Below are 22,884 nucleotides of genomic sequence, written 5' to 3'. Positions count from 1 at the left end.
TTATCTTAAATGAGACTTGATACGTCATTTCCTTCAATGTGTACCTAGTCATCAAACTCAATATTGCTCCCACCCACTAAAATTCTAATAAAACAAAATGTATTGGTCAAAACACAAACTCTGGAAAATGCACTTCTGGATTGAGTTTCTGTAGTTTCAATGTATGAAGAGAAGAAAACCTTAAAAGATGAAACTCTATGAGGCTAAATAGGAAGGATTACCTTTTCAGTAGAAGGCAGGCCATCTTGCCTTTCTCTGAATATATATTCATTATATTTGTAGACTTAAACATATGTACATGCAAATTATGAACATATATATGAACATACTATCAATATACTGATTTATATCTTGCTTCATTCCATAAAGGATTTAGATCAAAACAGAATAAAATAATATGAGTTAGTTTACGAATTGAATACTTGGTCTATAGAGGAACAATCAATTAACTTTCTAGACTAAACCTTATAGAAACTGATACCTGGAAAAGGACAGTCTAACAAAAGAATTTAGGGTCCTAGAAGAAGGAAAAAAGATGCCTCCATGTTGACTGAAAGTGCTACAGTCATCTCATTTTGTCTCTTCACTGGAGTTACCTCTCAGTATCACAAAGACAGTTTAAAACATTTAGATGTCCTACCTTTAAAAATTAAACCCTAAGCACCAAATAAGCAAATCATTAATCACCTTCCACAATCACTAATCCAAAATCTTCCTCTGGTGTCGTCAGAGGGGCCCTCCATGGCAGCATTCCACAGCCTCTCCTAGCCAGGGCCTTTAGCTTCTATCTTCCACTGTCCTTTTAGCCATTTGAATCCATCATTAAAAGGATGCAAAGGTATTTAAATAAAATGCCCTCCTAAATTGTTTAACTGTGAAATTCAATTGCATTCAATATAGCCTTAATGTTTCTGGCATGAAATTAGAGTATTTTTACAATTAAGATTATAAAAACTCATTATATATATTTTAAGTAAGGCAAAAAGCTGAACATGTTAGTCACACTGTGTTATGTCATGTTAGACCCTGGCATGTGATTCCAGGTCATAATGCTTCTAAAGAGTCCTCTTAATTGCTGCTAGATGAAATTTGAATTCCTAGAAAGCTGACTTGCATTTCCCTTCTTTCGACCATGCCATACTTGTTCCTGAATGCCAGGCTCTCCATTCTCACAACTAGCCAGAAGAAAAAATAAGAAGAGCTATATAGTACTTATCTATCCAGTGAGGCAAACCCTTATCTTTGTTTGGTTTGGCAGTAAAAAGGCTGAAAAGTGTAATGGAAAGAAGCCTTCACAATAAAATCCACCAGCAAATATTTCTAATGTAGCTTCAAAGAAGAAAGACACATTCTTCATACCACTCTTTTAGCACTGAAGGGGTAGTGTTCTATTAAGCCAAGTCATAGGACCACTTATTAACTTTAACTCACAACTGATAAACGGTGAATTTGTAATACTATTGCTCAACAATCAGCACACCAGCCCTAGGGCGGCAGGATGAGAGTCCAAGTAGGGACTGTGTGCATAGGCTTCTATTTCAATCACTACTTCTGGTAAACTTTTGAAGACGACCCTAGACCTCCTGTGTCTCAGCTTTTTCTCATTCTTGCTTTCCTCAAAAAGCAGGATAGAAAGAGGACCAGCACATGCCAAGTCCTGCCTCTCCAAAGGGTATAGAGCCTTTCTAGACATAAGCTAGGGCTCGTGAAACCAAAGCACGTATGTCTTTTACAATGTTTATTATTCCTTAGTATTGGTCTGTTGCCAACTTCTGATCTGCCCCTTCATGAAGAAAAGGACCTAAACGTGAGAATGAGGATAGGGGGAGTCTTTGGAGATGAAAAGAGCAATTTGGCAAGCCCTTTATTCTAAGCACGATAATTCATGAGCCTGAAATCTCACCCTACAGGGGATCTTACAGTAGGACAAAGGGAAAGAAGGTTTTCTGTCAACAAACCCCTAGAATCTCTTACTGCAGTATTGGAAGGGGAGGCTATAAATAAGAGGAAAACAACAACAATTGGGAAAGTCAAGAATCAAGCACAAAATTAATTAGGTCACCTGGAAAAAAACCACCACCTCCTTCCTTTGAGTCCAATATCATATTAATGAATCCTTTTAGGAGGCCCGGGAAGAGTAGTTATACAGAGCATTAACATTCTACATTGGTTCAGTTTGGTCACAACAACAACAACAGATTGTTACGGCATACAGTGAAACAGATGAAGGGTTACCTAGTTCCAGGGACAAAAGAAAACCACCAGGACTCTCAACTTCTCCATTCAGCTTTCAAACATATGTGTTACAGATCTAGAGGAGCATGAATAAGCAAATTTGCATTCTTTCCAAAACTACAGAGTTGAATAGCTTATTTCTTTCTAGTCGAAAGTATAGGTGAGGCTAATGCAACAAAAAGTGGTTATAATGGCAGGCATTCAAAGAGTACATGGATCCTATGTATTACAACATAAACAAATGGGCTCAAACAACAGAACTTAGGTAGAACAAAAACTGTTGCTTTGTAGCAAGGTACACGTGATAGAAAGGAGACTGGTAATTTCCCCTCCCAAGCAAATCTTAAGAGGTATAAAATGAACTTTGAAGAAAAGCATAAGGCATAGAAGAAAAAATATTGACAAATGCCTACTATGTGCCAGGAACTGTTTCCAGGATCTTTTAATCTCAAGATTAAAGACTATTGATGTGAATTTGTCTGTAAGAATAATGAAGACCTCACTGCTGATGCCTGACCCTCGCCAACAGAACAAGCAAGGCGATGGCACCAAGGCTCCCCCTGACTAGGAAACTCTGGTGATGCAGTTGGAAGTGGGCCACCGAGGTTTGCAGGCATGTCACCCAAGCATTCTAGAGACTGGGGATAGTAGCTCTGGTCAGCAAAAAAGGTAGATACGCCACAGCATCGACTCTGGATGGATCTCGTGATGTTAGAAAATAAGCACCTGCATAGAGTGGGAGAGGATGTCTCCCATCCTTCTCTGCAATGGATTTTTTAGCTGAAAGCCGAAAACTCCGTAACAAACCAGCAGGTGATTTTGGTGGTACCTTAAGCTCTCAGGGAGCTTTCATTTGAGACACTGTCATAAAAGCAGTTGGAAAATATTTAGATATCTATTATTCATCCAGAGTCCAGCCAGAACATTTACCTGAAAGATATACTTTCAAAATCAGACGCACTGCATATCCAAAACAACCCATGTTAGCAGACACAAAGCCTTAACATGTGCCTTTATTATGCATTGACAAAGTTTCAATGAAAGTCAGAATCCAGCTGACCCAAAAGGTATGGCAAAAACAAGCAATTTTAAAATAATGACCTTTTCCTCTTATAAATACCCTCAGCAATGAGTTCCTATACACATTTAGTCATAAACTCCAGCAAGAAATGGCACATGATATCACATGTCCAGGGACCTTAATGTATTGCATTGAACCTTAATATATGACCAAATATCAAGGCACAAAGCAAGTTCTATGAGAGCCTCAGCACGTCCTGATTCATATGTTAGAATTCTACTAGAATTCTACTGCTTCATTCTGGTAGAAATATTTCTTGAATACCTAAAATATTCTTAACTGTGAGGCACCAACACATTTTCATATTATTTTAAAATTGAGTCAACATTCTGTTTCCCTTAACCTTCTTTTGGAAATTCAGACAAATTGATATGAGATATCAGAAATTCATGTGTGCCCTTCCCCAGGGAATTTTCAAATAAAAATAGCAAAACAACAAAAAACAAACCCTAAGCCCCACCTTTTAAAAAATTTATTAAATTGTTGCCATTCTCAAAGTTTTTCTTTTTTTCCTCCATGAAATAGTAGCAATTTAAATGTTCTCAAGTCCTCATGCTTGACTTATCTGGGGATGCTTCATATTAACAAAGTAATTTTTATTGCATAACCATTACTTTCTCAGACAATATTCGGTTTTGCACAGTTTACTTTTCATTCTCACTTGATACCAATACTCTAGTTCAAGACAATGCTCATCTGGTACCTTATAACTCTGAGTTTTACAAACTGAAGGGAATATTGATTACTCACCATATCCAGGAATGCCTTCTAAAGGGAAAATTATTCACGTGCATCATGTTCGCAGATCTTCTGTCATTAATATTTTTCTTGTCTCCTATGTTACATGTAGTGATTTTTACAGATGAATTCCAACTCTCTTGTTTGAGCAGCTATCGTGGGCAATTATTGCAACAAGTATTGAATTCCAAAAGAAAACACAAAATTTCCCCCCACCAATAAAAACAAATTCCAGTTACAAAAGGCCTTCCAGGATTTGAAAAAAGAAACATCACAGAGCACTGCAGGTATGGGTCCATCCATTTAGGTTCCACTAGTTAGTCAACACACTAAAATAACCAGTTCAACTACTAATCCTAAATGGTGGCAAATATTGTCCTGGTAAAATCTAACCGCCTTGAGTGTAAATTAATGCATCCTTAAGGAAGGACTCTGGAATGTGAGAAGAAAGGCGTCAAAAGACAGTTTCTTGATATCCTTGTTAAAGAAGTGTTAGAAGGGAAATGGAAAACTTCAGGTTGCTTTGCCATGCTGTCCTTTAGAAATGAATATTGCTTTTTCTTCTTTCTTAGGCACATATTCATGTGTGGTCACTTTAACGCAGTGCTACCTTCTGAGACGTGTCGGACAAAGGCCTGGGCAGAGGGGCTACAAACCATGTATCACCAAAGCCAACTTCTTTCCCAGATTTCAGAATTGCTGGTTCAACTGCAAAAGTAGGAAGGCAACGAGTAATTTCTGCTTTGCAGGACAAGATTACCATTAACTACCATCATGACTTCAGAAGGTGCTGTCACGATGAAATTCCTTTCTGCTGCCTAACCCCATAATAAGGCTGCCTGTTCTCTTTAAGTAAAATGACTAAGCTATTGATCTTTTCACTGCAGAATCCCCTTTAATTTGTTATTATCAAAACCATGTGGGAGCGTTTCATATTTTGCCTTGGAAAGAAAATGAATTTCACAGCTGCAAGTCAGACGTTGTCTAAGAATTTCTTCCCCCGATGTCTTTCTTTTCTCTTTTTTTTCCCTCTCTCTCTCAATCTCTTTTTTCACCCCAAATTCAGTTTTCCAATAGGTGTCATTTATTCTGATGCTCTGACATCTTCTGAAAGATTCTCATGCCCAAGCTATACAGACCTTGCATGCTTTTAAAACACAATGGCAACAGGCTCCTGCTGGAGTCCCCCAGCGCCGAATTTCTAGCAGAACCTTTGGAATCCTCGCAGCCGCCTTGTCTGCCCTGGGCTGTGCCGCCCCAGCTCTGATCAGCTCAGGACACTTGCAGGCTCCGTGGTACTGTACATTAACTCTGCAGCAGCCTGGCTCGGCTGCAGAGACTGCTGTCTGACAGGGGATGTGCTGGCGTCAAGGGGGCCCTCTAGGTGGGTTCCCAGACATTGCAGAGCCGCACACTCCTTGCTAGCCTCCAAGGAAGAGCAAGCAAAAGGGGTTAAAGGAATAGCTCGCTCTTGAAGAGCAGATTTCTTTCAGTAAGTAATTACCAGGCAAGAAAAGCTAAACAAGGAGAAGCCTGTAAAACACCTCGCAGGGAAATTACGCCTTGAACAAATACGGAGGGAGGATTTTTTGTTTGCTTGTTTTCCTTTTTACCCAATGAAAAAAAAAAAGGGGGGAATAAAATAAGTCCAGAGATAATTTGCAAATGATAGAGTTTGGTGGATTTGACTCCTTAAAAAAAGAATACTGGGGTGGGGAAGCCTTGCTTACTTGATGATTTGTAACCATTTAGCTGCAGATGACCACATGGTGATTTTTGGACAGGAAATCCTATGGAAGCCAGTTCTGCAGAAGTCAGTTATACTTCAATTGCAATTGCGCATGCCATAAAACTGCTCGTTTGATTAGGGGGTGTGTAGATATGAGGAATGCTGAGATAAAACGTTGCAATCCCTATCATTGATGTTTTGCATTTCCTCATGCTTGCTCCTTTGTTGCAAAAATTCTGTTCAATAATCCCCCAAAAGCACCCCATCACTGTTGATGCCATTTTGGAGCAAGAATAAAATAGTAAACTCTTGTAATAGTAGGTTGGCACTTAAATGGTATTTGTTTGAAATCAGTGGGAGAATGGACTTTGCAGTAGAAGTATACTCAACATTAATGTACCACTTTTAACTTAGGTATTTAAAAAGCCTGTTATGCAATTGCTTAATATTAAATGGAATACTGGCAACACTTAATATAACATGCTATTATCTTCACTTAGGATTTCCCCAGTGAGGTCCTGTCATTGCAGAAAATATTACCCAAGATTGGGTGGAGGGCATGTCCCATAAATTCAAAACCTAGTATAAAGAAAACTAATCTTAAAAACCACCATAATTTGGGGAATTTTCATTTTGATCAAAAGATGATCCTAATAGGAGTATTCCTAGGAGGAAGAAGAACTGGGTGATTCCTTAAAAGCAATTTGGACTTGGAGGTTCAGAATGATGCCGCTGCACCATAAAAGAATCTTGAGAATATTTGTTGAGATTTCCTGTAGCCTAGGCAGTGTCCTCACGACCTCTTTTGGCTAAAGGGACTACATCTCTTCCATAAGGTCATTTGTAATCTGGCCCAGAAAACTTCAGCCTACATTGTTTTTAACAAGCTTTGAATGTTTTGAATGAAGTAATTAAAATTTTGATGTTATATTAGATATTTAAATATTATTATTTAAGAGCTAGGAACTTGTATAATGCCCCAGGTCCCATTCTAAGAGAGTTACAGTATTACCCCATTTAATCCACACAACAACACTATGAGTTAAGGACTGTTACTAGCCCTGTTCTCCAGACGAGGCTATTGAGGCACTCAGATATGAAGTAGCCTGTCTGATTCTAGTGATTCACTATCTGAATCAAGGAAGTCTGGCTCCAGAGCCTGTACACATTACCACAATATTCTAGCACCTCTATAATTATAATGCCACCTTGTTATACTTTCATACTTTCTAAAATATTATTGTTATATGTATTATTTTAGCATCACAGAATTATGCTGAGGAGATTAAGAAATTTATTATGCCCATTTTAGAGATGCCAAAAAGGTTGTATTTGTTCATTATCAGGCATCCTGTGAGCCGTAGACCTGGAAGAGAATTCAAATGATTTGACTCTGGTTAGCGATCTTTGATAATGATGATGATAATGATGGGTTTTAATTATTTTAAAACTAACATTTATTCCTTATGCTATACAAGAGAGTAGGTCTCCATGGAAAGTAGCAAATGCAAAGATTTTTTTAAAAGATGTAAAAATATATTTTCCTTTGTAATGAACATCATTTATCTGACATTATTTTCTTAGTCCATTCTATTCTACTCTGTTCATGTCAAAGTGTCACCTATGGGTGATAGGATAGTAAGAATATATCTGAGTCTTTCTCTACTACCACACAGTCCAACATCCAATACTTGTTAGCTACATTTCCAGTTGTGGGCAATGATATAAGCAAAGCACTTTATAAATAAAATATAAATGATTTGGTCATTAAACTACTATATATACTTCAACTAAGGGGATATTTTAGCTGAATATTTTTAAAGTGAATTTTCCTTGGATTTTCATTTTTATTTTTATACATGCAACTGTCTAGAATAAAGTCTAACAAATTAGAACAAAAGGAAACACAACTGAGAAACTATGATAAATAACAGAAAAGCCAAATTTCTGCTTGAAAGATAGCAAAGAAAAAAAGTAATTTATTTCACAGTTTAGAGAATCAAGACTACACATTATTAAACAATCCAAAATTGAATATTTTTGCAGACTCAAGGCAACAAATGTAAAAGAATAGACTTGCTTAGAAAATAGAAATAACTCATTCCCAGCATTTTATTCCATTTATATTAGAAAGAGGGTCTTAAGAGTTATGTCCACTAATTAATACGCTGATACTTTAAAAATGTAATACTTCCTAAATGTATGGCCTTCAAGAAATAACAGTTAGGCAGAACTAATAGGTTTGTAATTTAAAAACAAGTTGTCAAAAATGAAAAAATGCTGTTGAGCTAGGGTAATGCTAATCTATTTTGTTACACTAAAAGATAATCATCCTTCCAGGAAACTTCTAAGAAATACTAGGAAGCTAGTTCTGGTTGCTCATGCCTGTAGTCCTAAGTACTTGCAAGGATGAGGCAGGAGGATAACTTGAGCCCAGTTCAAGACCAGGCTGGGAAGCATAGACTCTGTCTCTAAAAAATTAAAAAGAAATATCAGGAGTAATCATAAAAGATTATCTTTATGGCTAATCTCAGCCCCATTATTTTTATCAATACAGGAGTACGAATTATTAGCAGGGTACCATACATTGGCATAACCTCAGTGAAGTCCCTAGAGCCATGGTGTCATCTCAGCTCTACTAGAACAAAGACTGGTTTCTTGTTTTGTTTTGTGGTTTTTAAAAATTTTAATCCCACAGCAAGCACAAGAGTAAGTGAATTTATATTAACTACCCTTATATGAGGCTGATTTAAGAAAAAACTCAATCGATAAACTACAAACTCAGAGTAAACCAAAATACTGTAATTCAACACTTTCATTGAAAGATTGCTTAATGCATCCAGAATCAGAGCCAGAAGTATTAACTAGTCAGTGTCCCATGTCCTTTTCCAATAAAGCCCTTTTCTCTCATGGTTATAGGGTTATGCTCATAAGAGTGAAGGTTTTCAAACTAAGTTCCTGGGAACCCTACGGTTTTTCAAAGTTGCATCAGGTCAGCTCAGGGGCAAGGTACTTTGTGCTGGGTCTAGGAAGCCAGGTACTTTGTGCTGTTTTAACAAGAGTTCTTCTGCTTTAACTAGTTTTATCTCAAAGTTTGATTATATATACAAAGAAAGTCTGGCTCTTTAAAAAAATTTACAAAAACATAATGTACAAATACAGAATAGTTTCTACACAAATTCTTATCTTTGTATTATCAGTTTCAATATTTCATACTCTTAAAATGCCTTCAACTTACAAACTTCCTTCACAATGAGCATAATAGAATGATTAAGTTAAACCTTTATGCTAGTATAAGCATAGCATAATAAAGTCACACCCTAGTTTCTGAGGTTGGGTGTTTCCTAAACTCTTTAGTCACTTGTACTTATCAGAGGGTGTGATGAGTTACTTCATTGATTTTCCCTGAGTTTCATTTTCAGAAAGGAACTTCAATGCCAAATGTTAAGGTATATTGTTTTGTCACCATCACATTTTGGTATAATCAATAGCTAATGTCAATGTTTGCCTCCTAAATAACTTTGATGAAATAAAATTGAAACTCCTATATATTTAGACATCAAACAACAAAGACCTAAAAGATGACTTATTTATCTTATATGAATACCAATAATCAGTTCAGATATGTTTGGAAAGTCCCCATTCTTTCAAGAGACTGGATTACTTTTGTGCCTCAGATGTCAAAAACAAAACACTTGGTCACTCTATTCTACATACTGGGTTCATATAAATATATTTACACATACAAAAACCTCTATGTACTTTTCTTAGCATATTCTATATACTATTTATAATAGTATAAATATGTTATACACTAGGATATAGAAGCTACAGTCACCTGGATATCTTGCAGGATGTGACTTCTTGCCTCAAGCTCCCCCCATAAATATATATTTTTTACCAATAAAAAATAAAATTTACATGTGCTTTTCACATGTATGTATGTATGTGTAATTACACATTTTTTTCTTTTTATTGCATATATCATCAATAAAGAGGTGAGAGTGCCATTAGAATGAGACCGGAAGTGACTGTGCCCTCAACCCCACCTCCCAGCAAGAAAAGAACATTCAAGACCAGATTCTCTATCCCACTTTTACAGAAAGCCAATCCCCTAGGAACAGAACAGTGTCTTCCTCTCTATATTTATGACACCAAAAACATTGTTGGTACTCAGTCAATGTTAACTAATAACCATGTTGATAGTCATGACTTTCCACTTCTGGCAAGTTCTAGCAAAGTCTGAAGGCATGCTGTTCTGCACATTTATAATTGAAATAAGAGAAGCCTTTCATGAAGCCGCAGTTTCAATTGCTGAGAGTCAGGGAACTGCATCATGTTTCAGCAAGTTGCTAGTAGCTACTCCATTCAATTTCTACATATTCTCATAACCCAGGGTACAATCACCAATTGGAAAAGAAAAGATAAATTCATTAAACACCTAGTTTCATCACCTAAAACCAACAAAAATGCTTTGTTGGGACTTTTCATGATTCAATTAGTATAACAAACCATTTTGGATCATATTCCTCAAGCTTAAATCTTCTAATCTTAAATGATAAATACTTTTACAGAAAAAAACTCATGAGTTCATAATATGAAATATATTTCATAATTGGAATACTTAGAATGCTTGCTAAATTTCACTTTTAATACTTTTTTGTAAGTAGAAGACTTAGGATGCCTAATACTAAAATACAAAGAAGGCACTTAATATTTATACTTAAAAATCAAATGTGGAAAAATGTTCACAGCAAATTTAAAGACAAAAAAGTCAAACGTGTATACTGTCTTGGAGTCCTAAGATGTGAACCCTTATTTTCAGGTTCTGCCTTTTACTTTTTGTGTAATTTTGATCAACTCATTCAACCTCTTTGAGACACAATTTCCTTATCTATAGTATGGAAGTAATACAAACTCTTAGATTATTATAATTTTAATAATTTTAACTTATAATTTTAAATATTTTAATTATAGAAAAATACTTTTTAACAAGACGAGTTCTTTAAATGTTGTTTGCACACACTTTTAAAATTTGCTTAGTAAAATAATAAAATACCAATCATTTGTTTTGCAATTCACTTGAATCAAAATGGAAAAAAAATTAAAAATACAAATAATGTAATGTCAAAACTACTTCTGAAATGGAATTGCATTTCATTTATATCTTAAGCTTTTCTAAAGGCTTTGTATCATATTTGTTTAGAAAATTCAAAGGAGCAAAAATATTTCTCATGTAATAAAGCCCAACTTCAAAATCTACTCATATTATCAGCTGGGCATGTGACTCACACCTGTAATCCCAACACTTTGGGAGGCCGAGGCAGGAGGCAGGAGGATTGGAGAATTGCTTGAGGCCAGGAGTTCCAGACCAGTCTGTGCAACAGAGCAAGACCGCATCTCTAGAAAAAAATTGAAAAATGAACCAGGTGTGGTGGCACACACCTGTAGTCCTAGCTACTCAGGAGGCCAAAGTGGGAGGACTGCTTGAACCCAAGAGGTCAAGGATGCAGTAAGCCAAGACCACACCACTGCACTCCAGCCTGGGCAACAAGCAAGACCCCATAAAAAAAACACTTATACACAAACACACACACACATACTCCCTTTCTCTCTCTCTCTCTTTCCCTCTCTCATATTATGGAATATTATAGATTCCTACAAACAACTTGGGAAAATATTTGAAATAATGCTAGTTAAAAACAAAAACTCTCTGACTTGCAGAATAATATCTTGAGTATAAATTTATCAATTAAATATATGTCTGTGCTAATATACAAATTTATGCCAATGCAGAGGTAAAGAACTGGAAGGATACACACCAAACTATTGACAAACTGATTACCCTTGAAATAAAGTAGTACAAGTGGAAGCATTCAAAAAGGAAACATTAAAAAAGGATTTCCACCTTTTATTTTACATATTTCTAAACAGATTAATCTTTTAAATGTGAATATGTTCATGTGTTATTTGCATAATTCAAACAGCAATGAAGAAAAATATATATTTAATATTTATTATGGAAGAATAGTCATTCATAGTTAACATCTAAATATTGGAATATCAAACCCAAGTTTCTAACATTTGGCAGATAGACACTTGAAAAATCTAACCTCTAAACTCAAAGCTGGATAGTTAAATTCAAATATATATTCAAGGATTCAGATAGTCTACTAATATTATTAGCTAAACCAATACCAAGTCTAAAAAATATACATGAATAGCTGATTTATTTTTGTTTTCCATGTCCGGATGAACACTGTAGCTGGTGCTGGAAGCAGTATTCATTCAGAACTGGATCCTATCAATGTTAAACCTATGTCTACTTCCTAGATGAAACATCTGATCAAATATCCTGATCTTATCATATGTTTATTTCACTCCAGTTCAAATGTGTGGGTATCTGCAAAACTAGATTTTAGCCTGACCTCCAGTCTCCTTTAAACCAGATAATAGTTGCTGGACCAACCATACCAAGAATGGTTCAGGCCAAGAATGAAGTCATTTTGAGCAACACAAAGAGAAATGTTGGCCAGCCACAGGGTCTCACGCCTGTAATCTCAGCATTTTGGGAGGCCGAGGTGGGTGGATCACCTGAGGTCAGGAGTTCAAGACCAGCCTGACCAACATGATCAAAACCGGTTTCTGCTAAAAATACAAAATTAGCTGGGTGTGGTGGTGCATGCCTGTAATTCCAGCTACTTGGGAGGCTGAGACAGGAGACTTGCTTGGAGAGAACCCAAGAGGCAGAGGTTGGAGTGAACCGAGATCATAGCATTCCACTCCAGCCTGAGCAACAAGAGTGAAATTCTGTCTCAAAAAAAAAAAAAAAAAGTAAGAAAGTTGTAAGAGTGCATAGCTGTTTTTTCATTTATCCTGATTAGATGTATCCAAAATAGATTTTCTTTCATTGGTGATTTAATGGATTGTTACCAATTGATAATTTAATTAAACCTTTGATGACAGTTCTGTCGCCCACCCTCCCAGTAAAAAAGTAACATAATCCAGTTTTCAGTTCCTCACATAAGGAGGTTGGAAGTGGCCAATCTGTACTAACAACAAAAAAGCTGAACAAACTGAAAAATCAACTCTTCTTAGATCCATAAGAGAAGTGAGGTCACACGGCAAACTTCTGCCCAAACCACTGGTGGAGACAGACAGTAGGATATGGAGAATCACAACACACTGGAGCAGAAACCTCCAAGAGAACCAGTGCTGGGGTAGAAAAACCTGAACTATAATTGACAAATCATTAGAGGCTGGGTGCAGGCAAGTCTGAAAGTTGAAAAACTCCAGAGGAACCCAACAATAGGGAGGTCCCCACAATTCTGTGTGTTTTATCTCCAGGAGTGCTACCAAGTTCTCACAGTAAATATTGGAGAAAAGATTCTCTCATGCTTCCAGCAAGAGAGGGAAAAAGTAAACATTTTTAAATCTGCTGAAGCTTGGTTCTTCCTGAGGAGAAACTGGTTAATCAGAGCCTAACCTGCTGGGGATTTTTGTTCCATTTTGTTTTGTTATATCAGAGCCTCACTGACCTGGGGAAAGAAAAATGCCCAACTCCAGCCCACTCTAGCCTACCATGTGGGAGAAAGGAAATACTCAATTCCAGCCCACTTGAGCCATTCTCTCCCACCTATGGTATAAGGAAAAAAAAAACCTGAAGAACACTTAGGAGATTCACAATCCAGAGGCCCAGGCTCACCAAAAGACTGAAACCTAATATAGGATGATAGAAAGCTTCCCCTCCACTGCCCACCTTACCACCACCCATATAACTTTTTTTTTTTTTTTTTTTAAGGCAGAGTTTTGTTCTTACTGCAACCTCCGCCTCCCAGGTTCAAGCAATTCTTCTGCCTCAGCTACCCCAGTAGCTAGGATTACAGGTGTGTGTCACCAAGCCCAGCTAATTTTTGTGTTTTTAGTAGAGATGAGGTTTCACCACATTGCCCACGCTGGTCTCAAACTCCTGACCTCAGGTGATCCGCCTGCCTCCACCTCTCAAAGTTCTGGGATTACAGGCATGAGCCACCACGCCTGGCCCACCCACATAACTTAAGGCCTATTTACAGGAGTTCCTTTTATCCAGTACATGCCCAGCTATGAAGAAAAAATTGCAATGCATAGTTAAAGGCAAACAACACAGTTTAAAGAGACAGAAGAGGTATCAGGACCAGACATTCCAGAGATGTTGGAATTATCCATATGATACAAAAATGGCAGGTATATGTCAATATAAATTTGTGCAAACCCATAGAATGTACAACACTAACAGTAAATTCTAATGTAAACTATATACTTTAGTGAATGATGTATCAATGTAGGTTCAGTTGTAAAAAATGTACTTTAGTGGGGGGATATTGTTAATGGGGTGTCTATGCATGCGTAGAGGTTGGAGTAAATGGAATATCTCTGGATCTTTCTGTGAATTTTGCTGTGAACCTAAAATTGCTTTAAAAAATGAAGTTTTTGCAAAGTTACATGACAAGCATTAATATTTTATACCCAGAATATGCAAAATTTTTATACAATTTCAAATTTATGGATGCTAAAATTGCTATTAGTAATGTCAATGGATTCCATTTCCTTTACAACTGCTTGAAGCAAAGACGTAATTTTCTCAAGAACATTTAACAGACATTTTGACAATCTATTTATAAAATCTGTAACTTATCACATAGTTTCCTTTTAAATAGATGCAATATCATTTAAAGTTTCGTTTTTAAGAGGAAACATTATTTCATTTAGGAAACCATGCAAGTTCAACATGGGAAACACAAAAATAAAACAAAATAAACACACAAGAAAGAATCAAGTCATCCATAATTCCACTCCCAAAAGACAAGTCAGTATATTTCCTTCCAGTCTTTCTCCCCTTCAGGAATAGTGGATTTACCACCAATTTTTATGTTGTTGTAAGAATATTTAACTGACCTCTGAATTTGGTAAAAAGTACTGCCTGAGAAAGAACTCTTTTATTTGCCAAATGGCACATGGTAAAGAAATTACCATGAAAATACTCAAACCTCTCCACTCTCACAGGTTTACTGGGGAAGGCAGTTCAGTCAGATGGGGCTTACAAAAGTTATTATTCTCTTTAAAACCCCTGTGATGAACTTCTACCAGTAGATAGTCTCAAGAGGGTATTCCTCTGGATGTTTCTATTCTTAACTCTTTAGTTTTGATCCACCTTTGGGTCTGCTGGTATATTTCTTTTAAAAAATCTTAAGTAGTATATTGTTGCATATACTACTATAGTAGTAGGACATAGTAGATATATTGTATGGTCCAGGTAAAACTAAGAAATTATTTTTACCTACTTTTAGAATGGAATACGATGTGTGGTCTACCATATATATTGTCAATCTAATTTAATGCTTCTTTAATATTGTGCCAGTACTGGTTTTTAGTACCTTTTAAAAATGATATATGTATATATATTTTGCAGTGTTTTCAGTCGCTTTAATAGGAAGCTGGAAGAGGCTGCATCAGAGGCTGCAGGTAAAATGCCATTGAAAATCCAAAGGCCCCATCAACCACTTCTAACACGTGCATATATATAGTTACACATCATTGACAGTTAACAGAATTAGGTATAAAAGGAAATATGACTACGTTATTTACAAATACATATATTTGTGTATATCTAACATATGTATATTACATATATATATACACACAGACACACAAATGAAACATTAAAAATGAAAATATTTCATTTAGCAAACTATGCAAGTTCAACGTGGGAAATACAAAAAAAAACACACACAAGGAAGACATATATATGTATATATTTTTTTATTTCAGCATCTTGTATTTACTATGTAGAGACACTGACACTCCATTTTTGAGTTATTTTTGAAATAGATGACTAAGGATTATCATTAGCATGTAGTGGGGTATATAAGGGTAGTGGGGTTTTCTGGTCTGTTTTGTCCTTGGTATATCCTCTAATGCCTAGAATAGTATCTGGTACATAATAAGGACTCAGTTGAGTCCTTATTATCTTGACATTGACTTTTTTAGTATTTTATTATCATAAATATTTAATAAATCAGTCTCTATACCGAACATGATTACTTATGTCTGCCTATAGTTCCTTCTAAAGACCTTGCCTTTTCTGCACTTCACCATTATAAAATGTGATGGGAATAAGCATGACAACTTGACTCACTGGCATCTGCTTCATTTACTGGGCAGCAAATATTAATATTTGCTCTTTGGAATATGAAAGATCCTAAGTGAAATTGAGACGCTAGTCAGTTCAAGGTGGGGTTGAACCAAAATGTCCTGTAGACTCAGGGGCTGAAGTTACCATTTTGGGTTCAGTGCAAACTGATAACTAAAGAGAGAGTGGCAATTATAGAGAGAAGGCAGGAAACAGCAGAAACACAGAGACAAATGAAATCGGTGATTATATGGCCCCAAAGAGGGTAGCTGCCTTAATTTCAGTTTTCCTAATCCAATAGACCCTGCTACACTTGTTTCTGTGAATTTCTGTATCTTCATAGTAACTATGTTCCCTCCTTCCTACAGGAGCTAGTCTGAGTCAGTTTCCTTTTTTTGCAACCAAAATTGTGATGAGTCATCATATAAGAAACCTTATGTTGCTATTCATAAATTATTTCCTTCCCTCCTGAAATAAAGTCATCTAAAATTAATGCTATATTGTAATATTGAATAGCCACAAAGAATGAACTTGACATTGAATTAATGGTTACATGGGGGCTTAAACTAAAATGCACAGAGTGGCGTTAACAATGTATCTACATCTACATCCACATCTAGATGTTCTGGAGACTGTTCTTTTTCTCTGACTGACATCTATTACACTTCCATTCAAAATATTAGCTTTTCATTTTCTCAAACCCCTTTTCACAGTTTTCTTCATTAAAATTCAGTTTGTTTCAGACAAGGAGAGGTGAGAGAGACAGAGAAAGAGAGAGAGAGAGAAAGAGAGAGATTATGGAAAAAGAGAAATACTGTGATATTTTTAGATTTATAGAGAGAATAATTTAGTACTCAAAAGGCAGAATTCCTTTTTAGGAAAAAAAAAGGATATTCAGATAAATTTTTTCAAACAATCATTTAAAAGCTTAAAAATATACAAATCTATTTAAACTAGAACCCAATAATTTAGAATGATTAATAGTTTCAAAGTCATATAGTATAATTAAGTAGAATAATCTTTGTATTTAAGTATTGAATAAATTCAAGGCTAGTTATTAAATACTAGTTTCCCATTGCAGACAGATGCCCTCTCATTCACCTAGCATTTTACATACTCTTCCTTGCTGTTTTTAACATTCTCACTCGAGGGTGAATCTATAATGCTGAGCACTTGAAACTTTTAACTCACCTGCCTCTCTCTATAATTGGCATATTCCATTCCTAAAAAAAAAGCGCAATAGACTATATAAATCACTTAATAGACTCAAAAAAGCAAAACATAAACAATACATGTCCCAAACTGATGAGACACAAAACTATCACTGTGAAACTGAATTGCCTAGCTCTTCTCTCTGGGAAGCACATTTGAAATGTGGGAAATAATTCAATGGGGACTATAATGTGATTTTATCTTTTTAGTTTTTAGTTCTAAGATTTGTAAAATACATAAAGACACAAAAGAGCTTTAAATTTTTCCACAAAATAAAGTAGCAAACCTGATCAAATAGTAAATTCATTTTTAAGACTTCTCCTCTTTTCTCACTGACCCTCCCTTTCTCTTTAGATTAGCAATCAAATAGGGACTAGAGCAAAAATAAAAAGCAGGAAGTGGGCAACACTGGACCTAGTTTTTGATGTCAGAATCCTCAGCAAGTTTTATTGATTTTTGAAATCCCCAACTCATTTTCAAAATGAAAGTGCAACAGGAAGCAGGACAAAGTCCATGAAAATATAAATGCACCTTTCTCCCTGTCTTCTGTAACTACTCACTGATAAGAGGCACAGTCCATTTGAGATGAGGCTGCTGCCACTGTGTGTGTGGGAGGGTTGAATATTTTTTGTTCTGGGAGGAGCAACTGTGATAGCCCCAAATCCCTGACTGCCTGTCTTCATAGACTGCAGGTATAGTGTGCAGGTGATAGTGCTAAACTCCCAGCCCAAGGGAGTCCAAAGGAGGAAGCCATGAAGAAAAAGGAAAGTGAAACAGTGGACTGGGACAGAAGGACATTACTATTAATACTAATTCTAAGCCAGTACAGTGGCTCAAACATGTAATACCAGTGCTTTGCGAGGCTGAGGCAAGAGGATCCTTTGAGCCCAAGAGTTCAAGGCTGCAGTGGGTGACAAAATAAGACCCTGTCTCTAACAACATAAAAAATAAAAATACTAACTTTCCCATTCCCCTCAGTGACCTGCTGTTTTCCACACCTTGAATGCACCTCTCTTTTGGGATCCATTTGCTGGAACATAGATGTTTTAAAGATCGGAAGCATATTTGCTGGGAGGCATAAATAATTTTCCCCTCAAATATTAGACTAAGAAAGGGGAAGCATGCAAGAAAGATACAAATATGATATGGTATTGTCAGGGTAGTTAAAAATACTTGTAAATGTATATCAGTATCGTAACATACTTGTTGAAAATGAAAATGAGGACATGTAGTAGATATTAAAAGGTTTTTCTTTCTTTCTTTCTTTTTTTTTTTTTTTTTTTGAGCTCTTGTTGCCCAGGTTGGAGTGCAATGGAGCAATCTTGGCTCACTGCAACCTCTGCCTCCCGGGTTTGAGTGACTTTCCCGCCTTAGCCTCCCAAATAGCTGGGATTACAGGCACTACCACCACACCCAGCTATTTTTATTTATTTATTTATTTATTTATTTATTTATTTATTATTTTTAGTAGAGATGGGGTTTCACCATGTTGGCCAGGCTGGTCTTGAACTCCTGACCTCAGGTGATCTGCCCACCTTGGCCTCCCAAAATGTAAAACACATTTTATTTACTTTTGCACTGTCCCTTTAAGCTTTATTTATAGAGAACATCTTATGACTTTTCTGGGTACTGTTAGGCAATAGAGAGCTTTGCATTCATGCTAAACCATCACCTCAGACTCTGTCCAGAAATTAGAATGTCAATTTCAAATTGTAACCCAAAACTCTAAACTTGATTGAACTTACATCTTCTCCCCTCTCCCAGCTGGGCCCACCGCAGAGTCTCTGCATGTAGTGGAGTAAGTGGGTGGTATTGAGACTGGGTTGTTCTTCCCCTTCCTTGGCTATCCAGACTGGCTAGCTGTTGGTATTGACTACTCTGGGATTGGAAGGCACAGAAAGAGGCGAGGAAAGGAAGAAAAGAGTTTTGTTTTGTTTTCTTGAATTAGTGCCATCATAAGATGGCATCACATGTTGGAGACCTGGCAGATGTTGAAAGCTGCCTCTTTGTCTCATGGTTACTTTTGTGGGTTTATCATTGGTATCCCTGCTGGGTCTGCTGGCTGCAGTTCCTTTAACTCAAGCAAGAGCCTTGTTTTCCAAGTGCTGCTGATTAATCAGCCCCCACCAAGGCCTTGGTTTTCTAGTGGTTCCATCCCTACAAACTTTAGCTCTTGGAGTCAAACTGCCTTTCCCAGATGGTTCTCTTGGGAAGGACATCAAATGGCTGAAGGCCAGGTCTCTCTTTGAGCTTGATGTGAATTAGATAACTGCAGCCCACTTTAAGAAAGGGTAGGGTTGGACTCACAGCACTACTCAATTCTCTCTCTCTTAAAAAAATATCTTCACGAGTTCTTGCTCAGGCACGAAAGGGTGCATTTTCTGCCTTTGGTCCTGGTGTCTGGCTATGAACTGTCCATCATGTGTAAATAAGGAGAATAAGTCTGAGTAAAATGACAAAGTGCTAAGATGGCAAAGGAGAACCTGGGTGATGTGTTTGAACCTCTTAATAACCAACGCTGGAATAGCCTACCTTGAAAGTTCATGTTATAAGACAGTACATTTTCCTCATTTGGTTTTGCTAAGCCATTAAGTTGGGGGCTCCAGACTTGCAACCAAAGGCATCTTAGGAAGTTTACCATAAATATTTATTATAACCCACACAAGGGGATGTCTCAGTAGGTAATCCAGTTAGACAGCAGAGGAAGCTTATGTTTCCTCACTTTTCTTCTTCTTTCCAAGTAGCTGGTGGGTGAGCTCATCTGCTACAAAACACACTTTAAAATAAGATATTTAAGTTAATTTTCAAATGGAAATTGCTATTATTGAAACAACAGTTGTGATAGCACCTGCGATAACAAATGTAAATAAAAACAAATAAAAGCTATGTTCAATTTGTGGACCCATCATTTCTCAGTAGGCTTGGTCTCTAGAGTTCATGGGGAGACCAAAGAGGTTTCTAATATTATAATGTATTGCCAATATCCAGGGCAACAACCACATTTCATCTTAGAAAATCAGAAGATGATGTATGTGGCAAAAACCTTTGGAAATTTAATTGTGCTTTATGCTGAATTCTGTTTGGAGGATCAAGCAAGGACCTATTTTACTGTTCCATCCTATGATGTGGGTGTGCTTATATTAAATCACTTTCAGAGAAACACTAGGTGACTAATTTGTGACAATGATATGTTTGCAGACTAACACATTCGTAAGAACAGCAGAATAATGAGCTAATTTGTAAAGTACCAGATGGAATTTACTGAAAGCCAGTGGCCTAAGCTATCATAATTGTCCTTTATAATCCAAGAAGTCATTTCTAGTAATCTTGCTATCCACAACATTGTTTTTGTATAAACAGGTCACAGTAGAACTAATCCTCTTCCTGTGAAGGCAGGCCTCTGTTATTTCAGTATGCTTGGAACTGGGGAGCTGCTGTAGTGTGTGGTTCTGCTCTATCTTTTTTTTTTAACTCCTATGTCTGAATGGCACCCTATAATGAGGGATCATTAATCTTAACTCTTCTGTAGCCCATGTCATTGTCATTGTTTTCTTTTGATGTTGTTTCTTCCATAATTCACACACATTTAGGTGTAATCAAATTTATACTTGAACTTTCTTTTTCCTCTATGTTTGTGTGTTCCAGCTCACTGAAATTGGCATCAAATCTTCAGCACTTTTGAGATTGCTCATTCCATTTTTCCTTCCTTTCTCCAAAATCAATCCAGTGATTACTTTAACCCTCTTATCATTTAGTCTCACTCCCTCTCCTTTAGTGCTCAACCAAAACTTGAGATTTATAAACCTGAACCCCAATTTCAGCTCTTTCTCCATTATATTTCCTCAGAGCCCCAAGTATAAACGAGCTACTTTGTACTGCTAGGATAGTAGAAATTTTTCTAAAAGAAGAACTAGTATCAATTTTCCTCAAACTCTTTCAAAAACTTGATGGGGGGCAATACTTCCAAACTCATTTTACGAATCTAGCATTTCCCGGATACCAAAGCCAGAGAAGGACACTACAAAAAAAGTAACTACAGGCCAAAGTTTCTGATGAACATAGATGCAAAAATCCTCAACAAAGTACTAGCAAACTGAATTTAAAAACACAATAAAAAGACGATTCATCATGATCAAGTGGCATTCATCCTAGGGATACAAGGATGACTCAGCACACACAAATCAATACATGTAATATATCACATTAACAGAACAAAGGACAAAAACTATATGATCATTTCAACAGATGCAGAAAAAGCGCTTGACAAAATTGAACATCCTTTCATAATAAAAACCCCTCAATAAATTAGGGATAGAAGGAATGTACTTCAACAAGCAAAGGCGATATATGACAATCACATAGTTAACACCATACTTAACAAGGAAAAGTTGAAAGTTTTTCCTTTAAGATCCAGAGCAAGAAAAGATGGCTACTCTTGCCACTTCTGTTCATTATAATGGAAATTGCAGAATACAAAATCAACATACAAAAATCAGTAGTGTTAATATACTCTAGCAGTGAACTATCTGAAAAAGAAATTTTTAAAATCCCATTTACAATAGCTACAAAGCTGTATAACATTAAAGATGACACAAATGAATGCAAAGATAGTTCATGTTCATAGATTGGAAGAATTAATATTAAAATATCCATATTTGAAGCAATCTACAAAACAATCTACAGATTCATTATAAGCCCTATCAAAATTCCAATACCATTCTTCACAGAAACAGAAAAAACAATCCTAAATTTCATACGGAACCACAAAAGACACCAAATATCCAAAGCAACTTTGAGCAAAAAGAACAATGCCAAAGGCATCACATTGCCTGACTTCAAAATACACAACAAAGTTGTAGTAACCAAAACAGTGTGGTACTTACATAAAAACAGATACATAGACCAATGAAACATAATAAAGAGCCAGAAATAAACCCCTACATCTACAGTGAACTTATTTTCAACAAAAGTGCCAAGAACATACATCGGGGAAAGCACAATCACTTCAATAAGGGAAAACTGTATATCCGCATGCAGAAGAATAAATATAAACCTTTATCTCACACCATATAGAAAAATCAGCCCATAGTGGATGAGACATAAATGTAAGAATAGGGGAAAAACTGACATTGATCTAGGCAATGATTTTTTTAACATGACTCCAAAACCAAAGGCAACAAAAGCCAAAATGGACAAGATTGCATCAAACTAAAAAGCTTCTGCACAACAAAGGAAATAATCAACTGAGTGAAGAGACAGCCTACAGATTAGGAGAAAATATTTACAAGCTATACCTCTAACAAGGAATTCATACCCAAAAATATAAGGAACTCAAACAACTCAAGGGCAAGAAAAGAACCTTATTGAAAAATGGGCAAAGGAACTAAAAAGACATTTTTCAAAAGACTTACAAATGGCCAACAGATACATGAAAAACTATTTAACATCACTAATTATCAGAAAAATGCATACTAAAACTACAATGAGCTATCACTTCATACTTGTTAGAATGGCTACTATCAAAAAGGCAAAAGATATTAAGTGTTGGCAAGAATGTGGAGAAAAGAGAACCCTTGTACACTGTTGATGGGAATGTAAATTAGTACAGCCATTATAAAAAACAGTATGGAGGTTCTTTGAAAAATTAAAAATAGAACTACCATATGATCCAGCAATCCCACTATTAGGTATATATCCAGATAAATTCTGCATGATCTCATT

At 36.3% G+C, this 22,884-nt stretch overlaps 1 protein-coding gene across 4 annotated transcripts in view; it reads right to left on the bottom strand.

Moving 5' to 3' along the window:
- The window catches only part of PDE4D (phosphodiesterase 4D), an 814,938-nt gene that overhangs the window by 616,462 nt on the left and 175,592 nt on the right, over window positions 1-22,884 (bottom strand). Inside the window, exon 1 of one of the 4 annotated variants that reach the window (XM_073014750.1) lies at window positions 4,067-5,378. The exons of 2 other annotated variants lie outside the window; for them this stretch is intronic. In XM_073014750.1, the coding sequence (XP_072870851.1) occupies window positions 4,067-4,113 (47 nt within the window). In that variant the 5' untranslated portion in view covers window positions 4,114-5,378. Of the gene's footprint in view, window positions 1-4,066; window positions 5,379-22,884 lie in introns of those variants that run through there. One more of the 4 variants, XM_073014753.1, reaches the window with a different exon arrangement.

Source organism: Chlorocebus sabaeus, chromosome 4 (assembly GCF_047675955.1).
Source record: "Chlorocebus sabaeus isolate Y175 chromosome 4, mChlSab1.0.hap1, whole genome shotgun sequence".
Classification (NCBI taxonomy): domain Eukaryota; kingdom Metazoa; phylum Chordata; class Mammalia; order Primates; family Cercopithecidae; genus Chlorocebus; species Chlorocebus sabaeus.
The sequence above is the reverse complement of the archived record's forward strand: the minus strand, read 5'-3'. Positions and strand labels throughout refer to the sequence as shown.